This window comes from Musa acuminata, chromosome BXJ3-3 (assembly GCF_036884655.1).
Source record: "Musa acuminata AAA Group cultivar baxijiao chromosome BXJ3-3, Cavendish_Baxijiao_AAA, whole genome shotgun sequence".
In the NCBI taxonomy this organism is placed as follows: Eukaryota; Viridiplantae; Streptophyta; class Magnoliopsida; order Zingiberales; family Musaceae; genus Musa; species Musa acuminata.
This window is the reverse complement of record NC_088351.1, coordinates 32,803,222-32,817,772: the sequence shown is the minus strand read 5'-3', so window position 1 is coordinate 32,817,772 and position 14,551 is coordinate 32,803,222. Positions and strand designations below refer to the sequence as shown.

At 40.2% G+C, this 14,551-nt stretch overlaps 3 protein-coding genes across 4 annotated transcripts; 1 reads left to right on the top strand and 2 right to left on the bottom strand.

The window, feature by feature from the left end:
* Nucleotides 1-714: 714 nt before the first annotated feature.
* On the bottom strand, nt 715-4,575 carry LOC135632648 (glycolipid transfer protein 3-like). The gene is made up of 6 exons (XM_065141290.1): nt 3,757-4,575; nt 2,805-2,860; nt 1,736-1,866; nt 1,449-1,584; nt 949-1,092; nt 715-859 (listed from the first exon to the last, which is right to left on the bottom strand). The coding sequence occupies exons 1-6, from the start codon at nt 3,938-3,940 to the stop codon at nt 824-826; spliced, it is 687 nt and encodes a 228-aa protein (XP_064997362.1). The 5' UTR covers nt 3,941-4,575; the 3' UTR covers nt 715-823.
* Nucleotides 4,576-7,157: 2,582 nt separating this feature from the next.
* On the top strand, nt 7,158-9,642 carry LOC135634079 (extradiol ring-cleavage dioxygenase-like). The gene is made up of 3 exons (XM_065144261.1): nt 7,158-7,496; nt 8,708-9,078; nt 9,220-9,642. The coding sequence occupies exons 1-3, from the start codon at nt 7,269-7,271 to the stop codon at nt 9,407-9,409; spliced, it is 789 nt and encodes a 262-aa protein (XP_065000333.1). The 5' UTR covers nt 7,158-7,268; the 3' UTR covers nt 9,410-9,642.
* A 291-nt stretch (nt 9,643-9,933) lies between these two features.
* LOC135634078 (receptor protein-tyrosine kinase CEPR2-like) lies at nt 9,934-14,257 on the bottom strand. 2 transcript variants are annotated; one of them, XM_065144260.1, is made up of 3 exons: nt 13,999-14,257; nt 10,555-13,110; nt 9,934-10,447 (listed from the first exon to the last, which is right to left on the bottom strand). In XM_065144260.1, the coding sequence occupies exons 2-3, from the start codon at nt 13,085-13,087 to the stop codon at nt 10,098-10,100; spliced, it is 2,883 nt and encodes a 960-aa protein (XP_065000332.1). In that variant the 5' UTR covers nt 13,088-13,110; nt 13,999-14,257; the 3' UTR covers nt 9,934-10,097. The 2 variants fall into 2 exon arrangements, with proteins under 2 accessions (XP_065000332.1, XP_065000331.1); XM_065144259.1 differs by having other exon boundaries at nt 10,555-13,134; nt 13,999-14,255.
* Between the last annotated feature and the right edge of the window lie 294 nt (nt 14,258-14,551).

The following is a 14,551-nucleotide window of genomic DNA, read 5'->3' as shown; positions in this document are numbered from 1 at the left end:
TTTATAATTATAGGATAATTGACTTGGAGTGGAGAATTATCCTTAAAAAATTATAGGATAGTTTTTATTTTTGATTAATTTTTTTTTATAATTATTCTATTTTTTTTTTATAATTATAGGTTGTAACAATTTAGATTTTTTTTTAGTGGAGTGGAGAATTATCCTACTCAGAAGTGAAAAAAATATGAAATATAAAGTAGTAATGCGATACAAATCAACAAATATAAATAAGAAGGTTCAAATTTTAAAGTATGTTTTCATTATAATACATTTGTATGTAAAATTTTTATTTGATCTAATCAGTCAAATATTTTTGAGAGCTTGAATTGTTACAAAATATTTGTATATGAAATGAAGATTGAGAGAGAACTAAGAATAGTTTCTCATTTCTAAGAATTGAAAGAGTTGAATGACATATAAACTCAATCTGTACTTATTATTTAAGAATTTATTTAATGGAACCAATTCATACTTGCTTATTTCTACCTTATGTAATCCCTTACATTTGTTCTCACCTTCAGATCATGTGTCTCAATAAGAAAGAAAGGGTAGATGGATTCTTAGCAGTGATTCTGCATCATATCAACCATGGCTATCATTGTGATGAGTATGCATCATCCTTGTTATTTCTACACCAGCTTGGTGTCTATACAACAATCATTGATTGGTCTTTTACAGTATATTAGCAACAGCAGAGAGAAACCTTTAACTTCATGAGTGAGAAGAGATCAGATTACATTCTTTTTAAGCAAGTGATAATGTACAGTGTGAGTAGTATTTTACAGTTTGTTCTTACATCATATACATAAATGCACATCAATGATTAGGGAGACTTCAATGTATCCAACTTGTGTGTCCTCTGCAACAATTCAGCAGAAATCAGACTGTAGTGAATCCACCTATATATATAAACAACACAATTTACCAACACAAAAAGATCCTACTCACCAAAAGGGCATAGGTTTCATCTAATAGAGGATGGATTGCTGAGACATAAATCTTGATGTCTTCTTTCAGGGCATCATAATCTTGCTCTTGGCCCATCAGCAATCCGATGAAGATCTCTCTCTCTGGAACCAGCTTGATAGCTACCTACTCATTCACAACTTTGCTTAGCATGATCTCAAGAAGAAGAATTATAATTCCCCCAGTTATTTTTCAGCTGATCTGACAGAAATTTGACTCACTTTAGCTAGAAATTGTTCTATAAATACATTTTCTATCATGATTTTGCTAGATTCATAACTACAAACTTCAGTAGTTGATTTAAAGAGTAAAGCAGCAATTGTAATGTAATGAATGCTTGAATCTCTACTCAAACATCTTCCCTGTAATTAAGAGGGCAATCTGTGGACTAGTAAGTTATTATTAGAGAAAAGCTATAAGATTAAAGTTGCAAGAAGAATCTGTAACCAGAAAGAAAGATTTCAGTGAGCTGTGGTGAGTACCTTGTAAGCAGTTGAGGCAACCCAACCATGCCATGGCTTCAGCGTATCAGTGTATGTTTCTTCCACCACTTGTGCAAGGCTCCACTCAGGGTTTTTATCTAACTCTTGGAACAAAGTTACACTGAAAGTTATCGACCTGTTTGAGAATATAGACAGAAATACAGCAAAAATTAATTAGAATTTCATTTTTTTTCCTCACAAAAATTATCATCTCCGAGTTCATTTATGTAGTTAATGAGGTTTGGCATGAGACTTGCGAATCGGTAAAAGGAAGTGTACTTGTGTACCTAGCAAGCCATAATATAGCTCTGGAACAGCTGTCCTTGTTTCTTGAACTCCTTTGGTCCACCTCTTTCTTCACCATCTCTACCAAACTTGAATATAGATTTGGATTTAACATGTACATTTCTTCCACCCTCTGAACAATTGAAACTATTTAGTCATGTGTTCTAGCTAAGATCATATCTGACACTGTATAATTTACAGCATCATGAAAAATGTAGTTTTTTGTCACGGCACAGCCCCGTGCCAGTTCAGCTGGTTGGCCAAACCCTTAGCACTTGCCCCAACTACATGTTTGCTTGTTCTTGGCACAACATTATATTGCTGTGCCAGCACATTACCAGCATGGCAAGTGTTTGATTGGCACAGAACAGTACAAAGAAGTAACAGAGTCAGCTGATTACAGAAAAAGAATGCATCTTAATTGAGATGTGATTCTTTATGATGAGGATCATATAAGAAGAGTTGATGGTAGTTCAATGGAACTATCTATGAAAATAGGCAAATGCATCTTTTGGAAGTCACTTGATCAGGTCGACTTCCATAATTTATTTCATGACAAATTTCATTACAAGAATTGGTGCTAGTATGAATACATATGTATCAGAAACATCTGGCTAATGTGCCACTGGATTAATCACATTCTCCTTTTCATCTGAGAAGCATGCCAAGGATTTGATTTTTGAGAACATGAGACTCTGGCCCCGTTAATTCTTTTTAAGAGAAGAGAACAATAAATCAAATTTCTGAGAACTTCATTTAAAAGTTTCAGAAAGCTTCATCAAGGCAAAATTTTAATCTCTGATCTGATTATTTTGTGATGCTGACAAGTAACATATTTTCTCTACCAAATTACATCCAGAGCAACTTGAATTATGTTGGATTCTGAAACCTAGCTTCCAGATTGCTAACAGATGCTAGAGTATTTGTAATACAACCAAGGAAATCCGCCGAAAGAAAAGTTGACGGAGAAAAATGACAATCAAAGTATAAAATCTGAAAAGAAAAAGACTCTTCATCTGTGAAATTTGCATATTAGAAATGGCTGAAAGAATCGTGTTGTCGCAGGTTTACCTCGATATTTTGTTGTATGTCTTGCCTTAGCACCAGAAGTGTTGGTCCAATCTTATCTGTGAAATCAAAGAAAGTATCTGAATAAGAGACAAAAGATACACATCTTAAAATGACAGATAAAATTCTTGAAATGTTACAAGGCGAATAACGTTTTCATCAATCCAAGTGTTCGATGAATTGATTCTTTTTCATATACCAAGGAGAAGGAAATGAAAATGAGGACAGAAAAGCAAGCTGTCATTCTCTAACAAAGTTGAGTAACCCATCATTAGCTCATAGAGCTCCTATTTTTCTTGCCTAGACTAAGCTGATACACAAAAAAGCACACAATCATCAAGTCTCTATAAAAATCGAAAGCAAGAACTATTGAAGAATCAAGAGATCCACAAGATGGCACTAATAAAATGGATCCAAAGCACATTTAAGATTGCAGCAACCATAACCATCTCTTAACCCCTTGACATTATTCGTGGCTCTTGGAAAAGCTCCAAACTCACTGATGTAGCTTCATGCCTTGTTGCTCTTTCATTCTTCTTCTTCTTCTTCTTCTTCTTCTTCTTCTTCTTCTCTTCCTCCTTTCTACTACCTTCTGAAATGAAATCATGAGACACCATCATCTCTTTTGCTCCCCCTCTCACACACAACAACAACAACAACAACCAAACAATAGTAGTCATGTCTGCCAAAGAAAGACCAGAGAATAGCCATGGCCCACAAGTTTCCAATTATTTGTCTCTCCAAGGCTTCAGCTTCAAATGCTGAACCCATGTGCATCCTGAGGAGACAACATCCAGTCTGCTGTCTCTTAAATTAAGCTGTACCTGACTACATATACTTCTCTATCTTCTTGGAATCCATATAGCTGGAGAAGAAGAGATCAAGACTTCCAGCCTAGTAAACTCAAAGAACGAACAGGATAAACGAGGAGGGAGAGGAGGAGAAGGAAGCAAACCAAGGACATGGAGGAGCAGATTGGAGGCACCAAGCAAGGCCAAGGTGGACACCTTCTTCTCCTCGGTCTTGAACAAGGAGAGCTCCTCCATTGCCAGCCTCACATCCGACCATCCCCGTCTCCCATCTTCTTCCCCTTCACCCTTCCTCATCTCCAACCCCGCGTTCCTCTTGCTCTGCTCCATTCCCCAATGGACCACCACCGCTCCTCCTCCCCTGTGTCATATATCCCCTGGGTGAGAAGTTGAAATCCCGCTTGAGCAAGGTCAACGAGGGAGGACATGGACTGGAATCCCCATGGCGCCATGGCCGTCGTCATTTGCCCTCTGACCTACGCAAATTGTTTATGGCAGTAATCTATAGAACAAGCTCATACAAAAGCTGAGTCCCTGTGAGGAGTAATCTAATGTTGTCTTCTCCATCAAACGCCCATCCAAGCTTCAACAAAGAAAGCATGTCGTGCATGCAAAACAACACTGTCCACAGATAATTACCAGTTGCATTAAAGTAGATTATCAGGGCACACCTGTTCTTTCTTTAGAAAAACAAATACGCCAATAAATTTCATTTCTTCCCCCATCCTGCTGATGACTGAATTCATCATTGGAAAGCCTCGAGACAAGTTCAATCAATCATCTAAATTACAACAATCAAAACATCGTGACATCACGCAGATGCCTGTTCTCCATCACTCCTCTCACTTGCAGGTGATCTTATCCTGCAAACACCATCAAGGTTGAGTTCTTTTTCTCTTATGATCAAACCAGGCAGCGCATCCTGAAGACAGCTACAGAAGTATGATGCACATAAACATTGGCAAACCACAACCCTGCTTAGCCATATAGATTTGGAGAGGGAAGCAACTGATAGATTTGCTGTGGAAGGGGTGCCCTGTTTCACTGTATGGAGTTGACTTTCCACCAGTACATCACTGTCCATCTTCCAAGAGAAAAATCCAGTAGAGTTGGCTATGCCCCTTCTTTGGTATCAGATCACTTTGTTTGTATGCCTGGAATAATTGGGTATCAACAGCAAGGAATAATCATGACAAATATGGAAGTCACTGTCTCATAAATTGAAGAGTATTGGTAATGAAATATAAATGTTTGTATATATGTAATCATTTTGTCCATCTGTGATGGAGAAGAATCCAACATGTTCACACTTGAAATCTTGAAACTACATGCTACATGAGTTGCATGACACATCATGATGTAATGTGATCATCATCTGCTACTTGGTGTGCAAGCAAGCAATGCCATTAAATTATGTGTTCAGCAATGTTCTGATGATAAGAATGAGTCTGTGAGGGGGTGTCTATTGCATATGGAGTTTGGTCTTTCTAACCTATGCTGGCCAACAACAGTACCCACTGTGGCAGCCATCATCATGAGAGAAGCTTCTCTAACCACAGTCAAGTCTAGTGTAAATATGAACCAATGTCATGTTGCCTTTGAAGCTGATGTGAAACAATCATTTCTGTACTGTAATTATCTTGTACATGTGTTAGCTGATGTGAAACAATCATCAGATTAACCTTTGAAGCTCCGAAGAGATAAGAATGCAATTGCCGATGTGACTTGTTGTAGCTGCTTTTTGCTGTGTTGGTGTCTGCAGCATCAAGTTATCATCAGGTTGTATATCATTGGAGGTGCTGATGGCTTAACTGCCATTGTTGGATGTAGTTGGATTTTTATTATCTCAGGAAAGAAAAGGAAATATTATATTAAAACTAAGGATTACAATCTGTTCCTCCAATCTTAGATTATTGTTCTTCTTAATCCTTCCAAAATCACAAGTATTTATGTTGGATCCTATTGATCATTTTTTTGTAACAAGGTTGTGTGATATTATCATACCTTTTGAGTCTCCATATAAGACTATTAAAAAAGGATTATATTTTAAATTTTTTTGAATTGATCTAGAATATGTAATATTTTGAGTTTTGTATTAATGTTCGAAAGATAATAGTCTAGATAATTATACACATACTCAGAATGTGATATTTTTGGATTGATACAGACTATGCTAAATATGACATATTTCGGGTTATCGTAAAAATATCCGAAATGTAATTCTCTAAACATATAGCGTGATATTTTAAATCCTAAAAATATTAAATTGTCTAACAAATATAAAAAATATTTCTCACCTTCTCTTATTTGACATTCACTATTTGATTATCTTTTTTTCTATCATTTTGTGTTACTAGCTATGAAATATTCTCCGATAATTAGGAAAAAAAGAAGAAAAAAAAGTTAAAATGAAATAAATAATCTTTTTATAAAGAATAATGATGAAGATGAGATTCAAATTTAAAACTTTATGATAGACTATCAAAATCCTTATCAGTTAAGCTCAATAGCCGAAAGAGTCAGTTAAAATTAAGTTATAAATTGAAAACATTTATATTCATTTATAGAGTATTTGAAAAAAATTAAAATAAAACTATAGATAGTGAAAAGAATTATTAATATAAATATTTTTTATATTTTTTATATTTTCTTAAGAACGGTGCCTCCTTAGAGCCTTCTTTCTCGTAATATATCATAGCCCACTCGAGTTCACCATCATCAAAGATGAAGCCGCCTTGCGCTTCTTGGACTGAATCCTTGATAAGCCCAGTTGTCGAGAAACATGAGGAGTTACACTATCGTTTCGCCTTGTGGTAACCTCGAACAGAGGAGGGAGAGGAAGGAATAAAAGGATTGGAAGGAGAGCACGATTTGATTGCAGGGAAGAGTGATGAAGCAAGAGGAGAAAACATGTTAGAAGAGGGAGCCAAGGGTGACAACATACTGCTCCAGCTCGAAGATGGAAGGGAGGGACTATTATTGATAGGCCAAATCTAGAGACATTTGGGGGAACAAAGAGATGACAAGGGCGACCCAAAGGTAGGAGGGGGTGAGGAGGAGGCAAAGGTCATGAATATTATCTTATCTATATATCATACTTGATCGTCAAATTTCTTTTTTATTTCTAATTTCTTTTTCACATCGTATGCCTAATTTTCTAACCCATTATTTGTCAAAAGAAAAAAAAAACAAAAATGAAAGAAGACTCTAGAACACGTTGGGTCATGGGGTTGTGTTCTAGAAGGTCAAAAGCTGACGTGTACGATATCTAATGTCTTTTCCATTTAATACTTTTGTATGACGTTATCAATGACGAATTCAATTGACTGAGTCATTAAATTAATTTAAAATATTTTATATCCTATTTTTAGCCAGGAAATAACTCCCACCAAATCAAACTGACGGTCCTGATCTACGTATCGTCCAAACGCGTTCGGACCGACCTACTACGTGTGGGTCCCGCATTTTGGCGATCGGTTCGTCCAATCAGCGGGCAGGTGCGTGAGACGATCGCCTCCTCGACCTTATAAAAGAGGGCTCGCCCGGCCATCGTTTTCTTGCCAGGAATAGGTTTGCCTTACGTTGTTTCGTAAAGCCGCGGGTTTCGTTGGGTTGGAGCTTTGTTCGCTGTCGAATTCGATCGATCAGAGGGAAAGAGATGGACACGTTCTTCTTGTCGCACGGGTCGCCGACGCTGTCGATCGACGAGAGCTTGCCGGCGAGGTGGTTCCTGAAGTCGTGGCGGTCCAAGGTGTTCCAGGCGGTGCCCAAGGCAATCCTCATCATCTCCGGCCACTGGGAGACCGATTCTCCCACCGTGAATGTCATCAACGGCCACAACGACACCATCTACGACTTCTACGGCTTCCCCAAGCCCATGTACAAGGTTTAATCCTCTTCCGTCCTTGTCGCTCTCTGTCTCTGGTTGATTCTTCTTTGTTTATCAGATGGAATCGCTAAAGTTTGTTCTTCTTTTGTGACAATCCGAAAGGGGTCTTAGATTATCTTTTATTTTCCTTTAAAAAGAATTGATTTTGTTGTTGTTTGATGTTAAGCCTGTGTTATAACATGCAAGAGATTGCCGCATTTGGTGGCTGCTGTTATAAAAACATATCAATTTATTGGCCTGATACTATGAATTCCAAAATGATCGAATCAGCAAGACGATGAGACCTATGATACACCGTTGAATAAAGTAAAGCACAGGAAATACTTAGATTTTTGACTCTACCAGGAGCCACTTAAAGGAGTTCTTTTCCCCTACTTATTCTCTGTGGTCAATTGTTTCTTGATCATTAATGATTAAGGTGTGTGGTCAAAATTACTTTTTTTAAAAACCAAAACCAGAACTTTTGTTAAGGAAATTATTTGAGTTGGTCATAATTTTAGATACTAGATCAACATGCTTGCTACTTGTGTAGAAGATAGTTGAAAAACAAGTAAAATTCTTAAGATGTTCTTTTGGTTCTGTTAATTAATTAGTAATACTTGATCTTTGTTTAGTGCTTGGCACAGATTGATTATACCTTTCTTACTTAAGTTTTATTTCATTTTATTTTGTGATCACTATGTAGTTCTTGTATCTGCACTATTCTGTTATCCAAGCAATTCAAACAATCAAGAATAGATATATGAAGTCATAGAGGAAAGTCTTGAGATTTAGCCGCATCTTAACATTAGATTGCAAAGTTTGGCATGAATATTTGCCCAAAAAAAGGAATGAAAAGGAGTTTTGGATGGGACCTTATTTAGATGTTTATCCTACATTATACACATCCTGAGGAAAGTAATGCGACATGGGAGTCCTTGCCACATGTTTGATCATACAGGGAAATAGTTGTTCTTCAAGTTGCAAGATGAGTGGAGGATACAAATAATTATTTATACTGTTCAATCATTATTGAGCTTTTCTATGGCATATAATCATGTATTTTCACAGTAACAAAAGTATGATCATGCTAAATGAGCATGGATTTGCATCTACACTTGTGATGGATGCAAAATGCTACAATACTGCATAGCTTGCTTCTCTGTGATGTTCTTGACCAAAAGTAAACATGCAGATGCCTAACTCACCAAATTATACTGTGATGGCAGCTTAAATACCCTGCACCGGGTGCACCGAACCTGGCAAAGAGAGTGAGGGAACTGCTACAGAATGCTGGCTTCGGCCAAGTAAAAGAGGACAGGACTCGCGGTCTCGACCATGGTGCATGGGTTCCGTTGATGCTCATGTATCCAGAGGCAGACATACCTGTGTGCCAGCTTTCAGTACAGACAAACAAGGACGCTACATACCATTACAACATGGGGAAGGCACTGGCCCCTCTTAGGGACGAGGGAGTACTTATAATTGGATCCGGAAGTGCTACTCACAACTTGAGAATCCTGAATCGGGAGAGCCAGAATGTCGAAAAATGGGCTCTGGACTTTGATACATGGCTCACAGAATCACTGATAAACGGGAGGTAAGGGGCACTACCACCCATGATCCAATGATGTTTTATTTAGCTTTTAGAAGATATTAACCATATGAATTGCTATCAAAAAAGCTATTCAAGTTTAGATGATTTGATTTAATTGTCATCATTGCTTCACAATTTTGGTAGACATGATGATGTGAACAACTACGAGGAGAAGGCACCCAATGCAAGAAAGGCACACCCATGGCCGGACCATTTCTATCCGTTGCATGTGGCCCTTGGAGCTGCAGGGGAACAAGCTAAGGCTGAATTAATTCATAGTAGCTGGAGCTACGCGGCTCTTTCTTATTCCTCATACAGGTTTACTACTGCATAATGACCAGTGACAAATAAGCTCCCGAGTCATGTAACTTACCGCTTGTGCTATGTTTTATCATGTCTCATCGCCTACCTGCTGTCATCCGGTAGCTGCATCAAGTTGGATGTTTGTATGTGTAAGTGCAGCCTTTGCTACTAAATATGCATTTGCTTAAAATGTAAAGCTGCCATCATTTATGCAATGTGAACATTGTGCCCATATGCAAGAAAATTTCCCTATGTTTTTGGTTCTTTGGTCAATGTTTTGGTTCTCTGCGGTTTTGTACTTTTGAATTGTAGAATACTGAAGAGTCAACAGATGGATGTCTGCAAGTCTTGTGGTGTTGAGATGCACTCCACCACCTCTTATCAACCTTTTCTCTGACTTCTCCTAAGGTTGATTTATATGTGTAGGATTGCAGCAAGAAGGAAATGATTAATCTCCTTTCAGGCATGCTAGAGAAATAGGTTGCAGTCAGGAAGTCAGCAACCAGGTTCATAACATATATGTAGGTATATATGTATATGTATTTATATGACCAATTACAAAAATTTAGATTTCATAACATGGGAATACAAGTAACCTAATTATATGAGTGTAAAGAGTCCCTGATTTATTGATACATCATCTAAGTCTAAACTTAGCACACATGGATGTATGAGATATCTAAATCAAGATCAGCACAAGGAACTGCTGAGATAAAAAGCTAGCAGTTCTTACTGACACTTCTCACGCCATTGACAACTGAGCATGGATCAGCATCTATCAGCATGTTCACCACCTCTCTCATGGTAGGCCGGCAAGATGGCAGCTTGGTGGTGCAGAGGATGGCGATCTTGAGCACCTTCCCCATGTCCTCCTCTGCAGAACTTGGCACCCTGTGATCATAAACCTCTGCAAGATTTTGGCCATCGACATGGCTGGAAATCCAAGACACTATGTCTCGTCCTCCGAACTGGGGATCAGTTGGGCCGCGGCCGGTAATCAGTTCCAGTAGGACTACTCCGAAGCTGTATACATCGCTCTTCTCGGTGACCTTAGGACAATATGCAAGTTCTAAGCAAGAAAAACATTCAAATTCCATAAGCTCAAAGGTTTCAGAATCTAAAGCCAAAGACAATTTGTCTGCAAAAGATCAAACTGCATTCCGAATGCAACCATACCTGGAGCGATATAACCATGAGTTCCAGCAAAACAACTCGACTCCGATCCTTCCACAACGATGGCGATCCCGAAATCGGCAATTCTGGCTTCGTACTCCTCATCCAGCAATATATTGCTCGACTTTATGTCTCTGTGGATGATAGCTGGAGAGCAGTCATGGTGGAGATACATGATGCCTTTTGCTGCCCCCACTGCAATCTTGTAGCGCTTGTTCCAGTCCAACTCCGGCAGCCCACCCTTGATCTCCCGGCGCAGAGCTTGATACAGATTCCCATTCGACATGTACTCGAAGACTAGATAACTCGATCCCCTTCCGGTCAAGCATGCAAAGAGCTTTAGTATGTTCCTGTGCTTGATCTTGCCCATGATATCGATTTCAGCTGTCACAACCTTTGTACCAACAACAGCCTTCACAGCAAATGTTCCTCTGTTCTTGCTCAAATCCAATCGGTACACTTTACCGGTGCCTCCGCGCGCAATCAGATTCTCTTCATCCAGGTTGATGATCTCCTCGGGAACCAGCTCTGTTGGGTAGAAAGATTCAAGCATCCATTCCGAATCCTTATCCTTTCCTTCCTCCAAATCTCTTCTCCTATTCTGTTCTTCAAGCTCGAAGCTTTGGTAACTCACAAAGATGAGACCAGCAAAAAGTATGATCATGGCGAATGCTATGGTGATCACGAGATACATACGCTTTCGCGTTACATCCTTGTGGCTATGGCTCAGAGTACAGAAGCTAAACTCTGTATGCATTGCTCTGTCTGTGCAGAGTTCTTTGTTCCCGGAGAATGCTTCGTCTCCTGCAATCAGCAGCAGATCTGGTGGAATTCTCCCTGATAACTGGTTGTCCGACAGATCAATAGAGCTCAGCTTCAGTGCTTGTAGACCATCAGGGATTGAGCCCGTGATGTGGTTTTGCGAAAGATTGAGCGAGTTGAGGGAGTTCAGCAAAGCTAGTGTTGCTGGAACATCACCAGTCAGTGAATTCTGTGCAAGGTTGAGGTCCACCAAGCTGTCACACAATCCAAGTTCTGATGGTATTGTTCCTGTGAGCTCATTATCTTCCAGATGCAGAGATGACAGTTGCTTCAGATCTCCGAATCGAGACGGAATTCGACCAGAAAAAGAGTTGTTGAATGCAAACAACTTCTGGAGCTGAGGAAGATCACCAAGCTCTGCTGGGAGCTCCCAGGAGAACCGGTTGTTCTGCACATACAACTGAGTTAAGCTAGCTGACATGGCTATGTCAGAAGATACACCCCCGATGAACTCGTTGTCAGCTACGTCGATGATCACTGCAGATGGCAATCCCCAGATTCCACTGGTAATCCCCCCTGTGAAGCCATTTTGACTGATCCGAAACCTCACCAACGTTTTGCACTCGGCGTATGATCCGGGGAATTGCCCTGTGAAATCGTTGTCGAGAGCAAGCAAGTACTGCAGCTTTTTGTTGTGGCACAGGAACCGAGGGAAGTCGCCGGAGAAGCTGTTCTCGGATATGTCGATCTTGTTGAGCGGCGAGAAGCGACCGAGATCGGATGGGAACTCCCCGGAGAAGTTGTTCCCGTAGACGGAGAAGGAGACGAGGTGCTCCAGGTTTCCGAACCCCCGGGAAAGCTCACCCCAGAAGCTGTTTGTGTATAAATGGAAGACCGTTAGCTCCTTCAGGTTGCCGATCTCAGGAGAAAGCTTCCCGGTGAGCTGGTTGCGGGAGACATCGAATTCACGTAGTAACGTGAGATTGGCAAGCTCGGGTGGGATCTCTCCGGTTAGGTTGTTCTGGTAGAGCTCGATCTTGTAGAGACTGCTCAGATTGGATATTGCTTTCGATACTTGTCCTGAGATCTGATTGCGAGAGAGGTCCAACGTTCCCAGCTTCGTCAACCCGTAGATGGAGGCTGGGATTTCCCCTCGAAGATTGCATTGAGCCAAGAACAGCCATGTCAGGTTCTTAAGATGGCCAATGCTCTCTGGTATCTCTCCGGCATCAAAGTCGTTCTCCGCCAGGCCGAGCTCAACCAGGCCGGGCAGTTTCCCCACCCAGGCAGGGAATTCTCCAGTGAAGCCATTTGTGGACAGATCAAGAACTTGCAGGTTCCGCAGAGCCGAAAGATCAGGCAGCAAACCACTCAAGCTGTTCGTGGAGAGATTGAGGACCCGAAGGCTCGTGCAGTTGGCCAAGGCCAAAGGGACAACGCCGGAGATGGTGTTGCCGCCGAGCTCCAGAGTGACCAAGCTGCGTAGAAGAGAGATTGACGGTGACATGTTGCCTGACAAAGAGATGCTTGGAAGAGAGATTCCGACTACATGGCCGGTGCCGATGTCGCAGTGGACTCCAGCAAACTCACAAGGAGATTTAGATTCATTCCAGCTCTCAAGTTGGTTCATAGGATCATTGAGCTGGCCTTTTATTTCAAGGAGCACTTTGGATTCCGGTGAAAGGGATGAGGAGATGGGAGTGAGAGAAAGGAGAAGAAGAAGAAGAAGAAGAAGAGTGGCCAAGAAATGGAAGAGAAAGGCTGATTTCAACATTAAGGAGAGCTGTGATTCTTCACCTGGACATATGAAACAAGAAGGACCTGGACATGTGATTCTTCATCAGTAGATGCAAAAGATTTGATTCTACAATCTAAAGGATAACAAAAGATTTCATATATAGATGAATCCTGAAACCATGGAAGTGGCTGAACAATGCATGAAGAGAAGATCACAAATATTCATTGTTATATGTTGCCTCTCGAAATATTGGCACTACAGCAGGGGAGAAGGAAAAAAGAAGAGCATCAACAGAGACAATGAAACTTGATTTACTGGCTAAATATGAAGGTTTTTGCACCAAAAACATATGATCAAAGTAAAAGAGTTTGAGTGAGTGACATGCTGCAAGGCTCAGAGACATCAATCACTATGCAGAAAAAATAACTATTTTGCATGTTATCTGTGAAATCAATAAGCTTATTACTTATAGCTTCTGCTACTACTATACTTGATTTAATCTCTTCTCAATTTTCCATCTCATAGAATCTTCAAATCAATGAGAAATTAGCAATAAAAATTGCTGACTTCCATTTTGTTTTCCCCCTTTCTTCAGAGAAAATTATGGAGAATCCAGAGTTTGCAGTCAGATTAGGTCCAATTAAAATCAAACAACTAGTAATTACAGAGAAAAGGAAGACAAATTCTATTAGGCAATCAAAGTATGACTAAAATAAGGTATTACAATTTATGTGAATACAAGTATTATCTGGAAATGTACTTCCAATATGTTTCTTTCTTCTATACACTTGATGAAGAGATGGGATGTCAGAAGCACTATAACACAAGTTGATCTCACACAGGTATATGAACATGCCAAAGATATTAATTGCTGAACATTAAACATACAATATTAAAAGAGAGAGTAAAAGGGGTAAAGAAACAACAAGGAAATCAGCAGAGTTTACACTGGAACAGAGAGTCGGAGGGCTCCGACAATGGCACAGGCGGGGCAGATCAAGTTATCCTGAAGCGAAAGGCGAGAGAAGGCCTCGGATCTGTTGGTGGTGCGCTGGCCATGGAGGTCAAATGCAGACGAGGGAGGACCTGGGGAAAGTATCAGAAGGGGGCGGGCGGGGGTGGGGAGAGACGAAGTGGGCAAACGAACGCCGCTTGTTTCAAGTGCGCATTCGCATTGGCGTTCTTCTTTATGGGGAGGAGAAGACAGAGGTGGGAATTGCTTCCAAGTGTGGGATGACTGCAGTGGACTCCCAATGACGCGTCCATTAGTGGCCTCGCGAATGGGACTCGGGGATGGCGCCATGCCGCCATCACGTCACCTTACATCGCATGTACCATAACGATCACTCCTGCAATGATCTGTATCGCATGCCATGCATGGCCTTCCACCGAATGGAAAGAAGAGTTAAATTGATTTAAGAACTCGATAAATATATTATCATTAATTTAAATTTAAATGTTTTGGGATCAATCAGTACGTCTATCTAATAATGCATGACT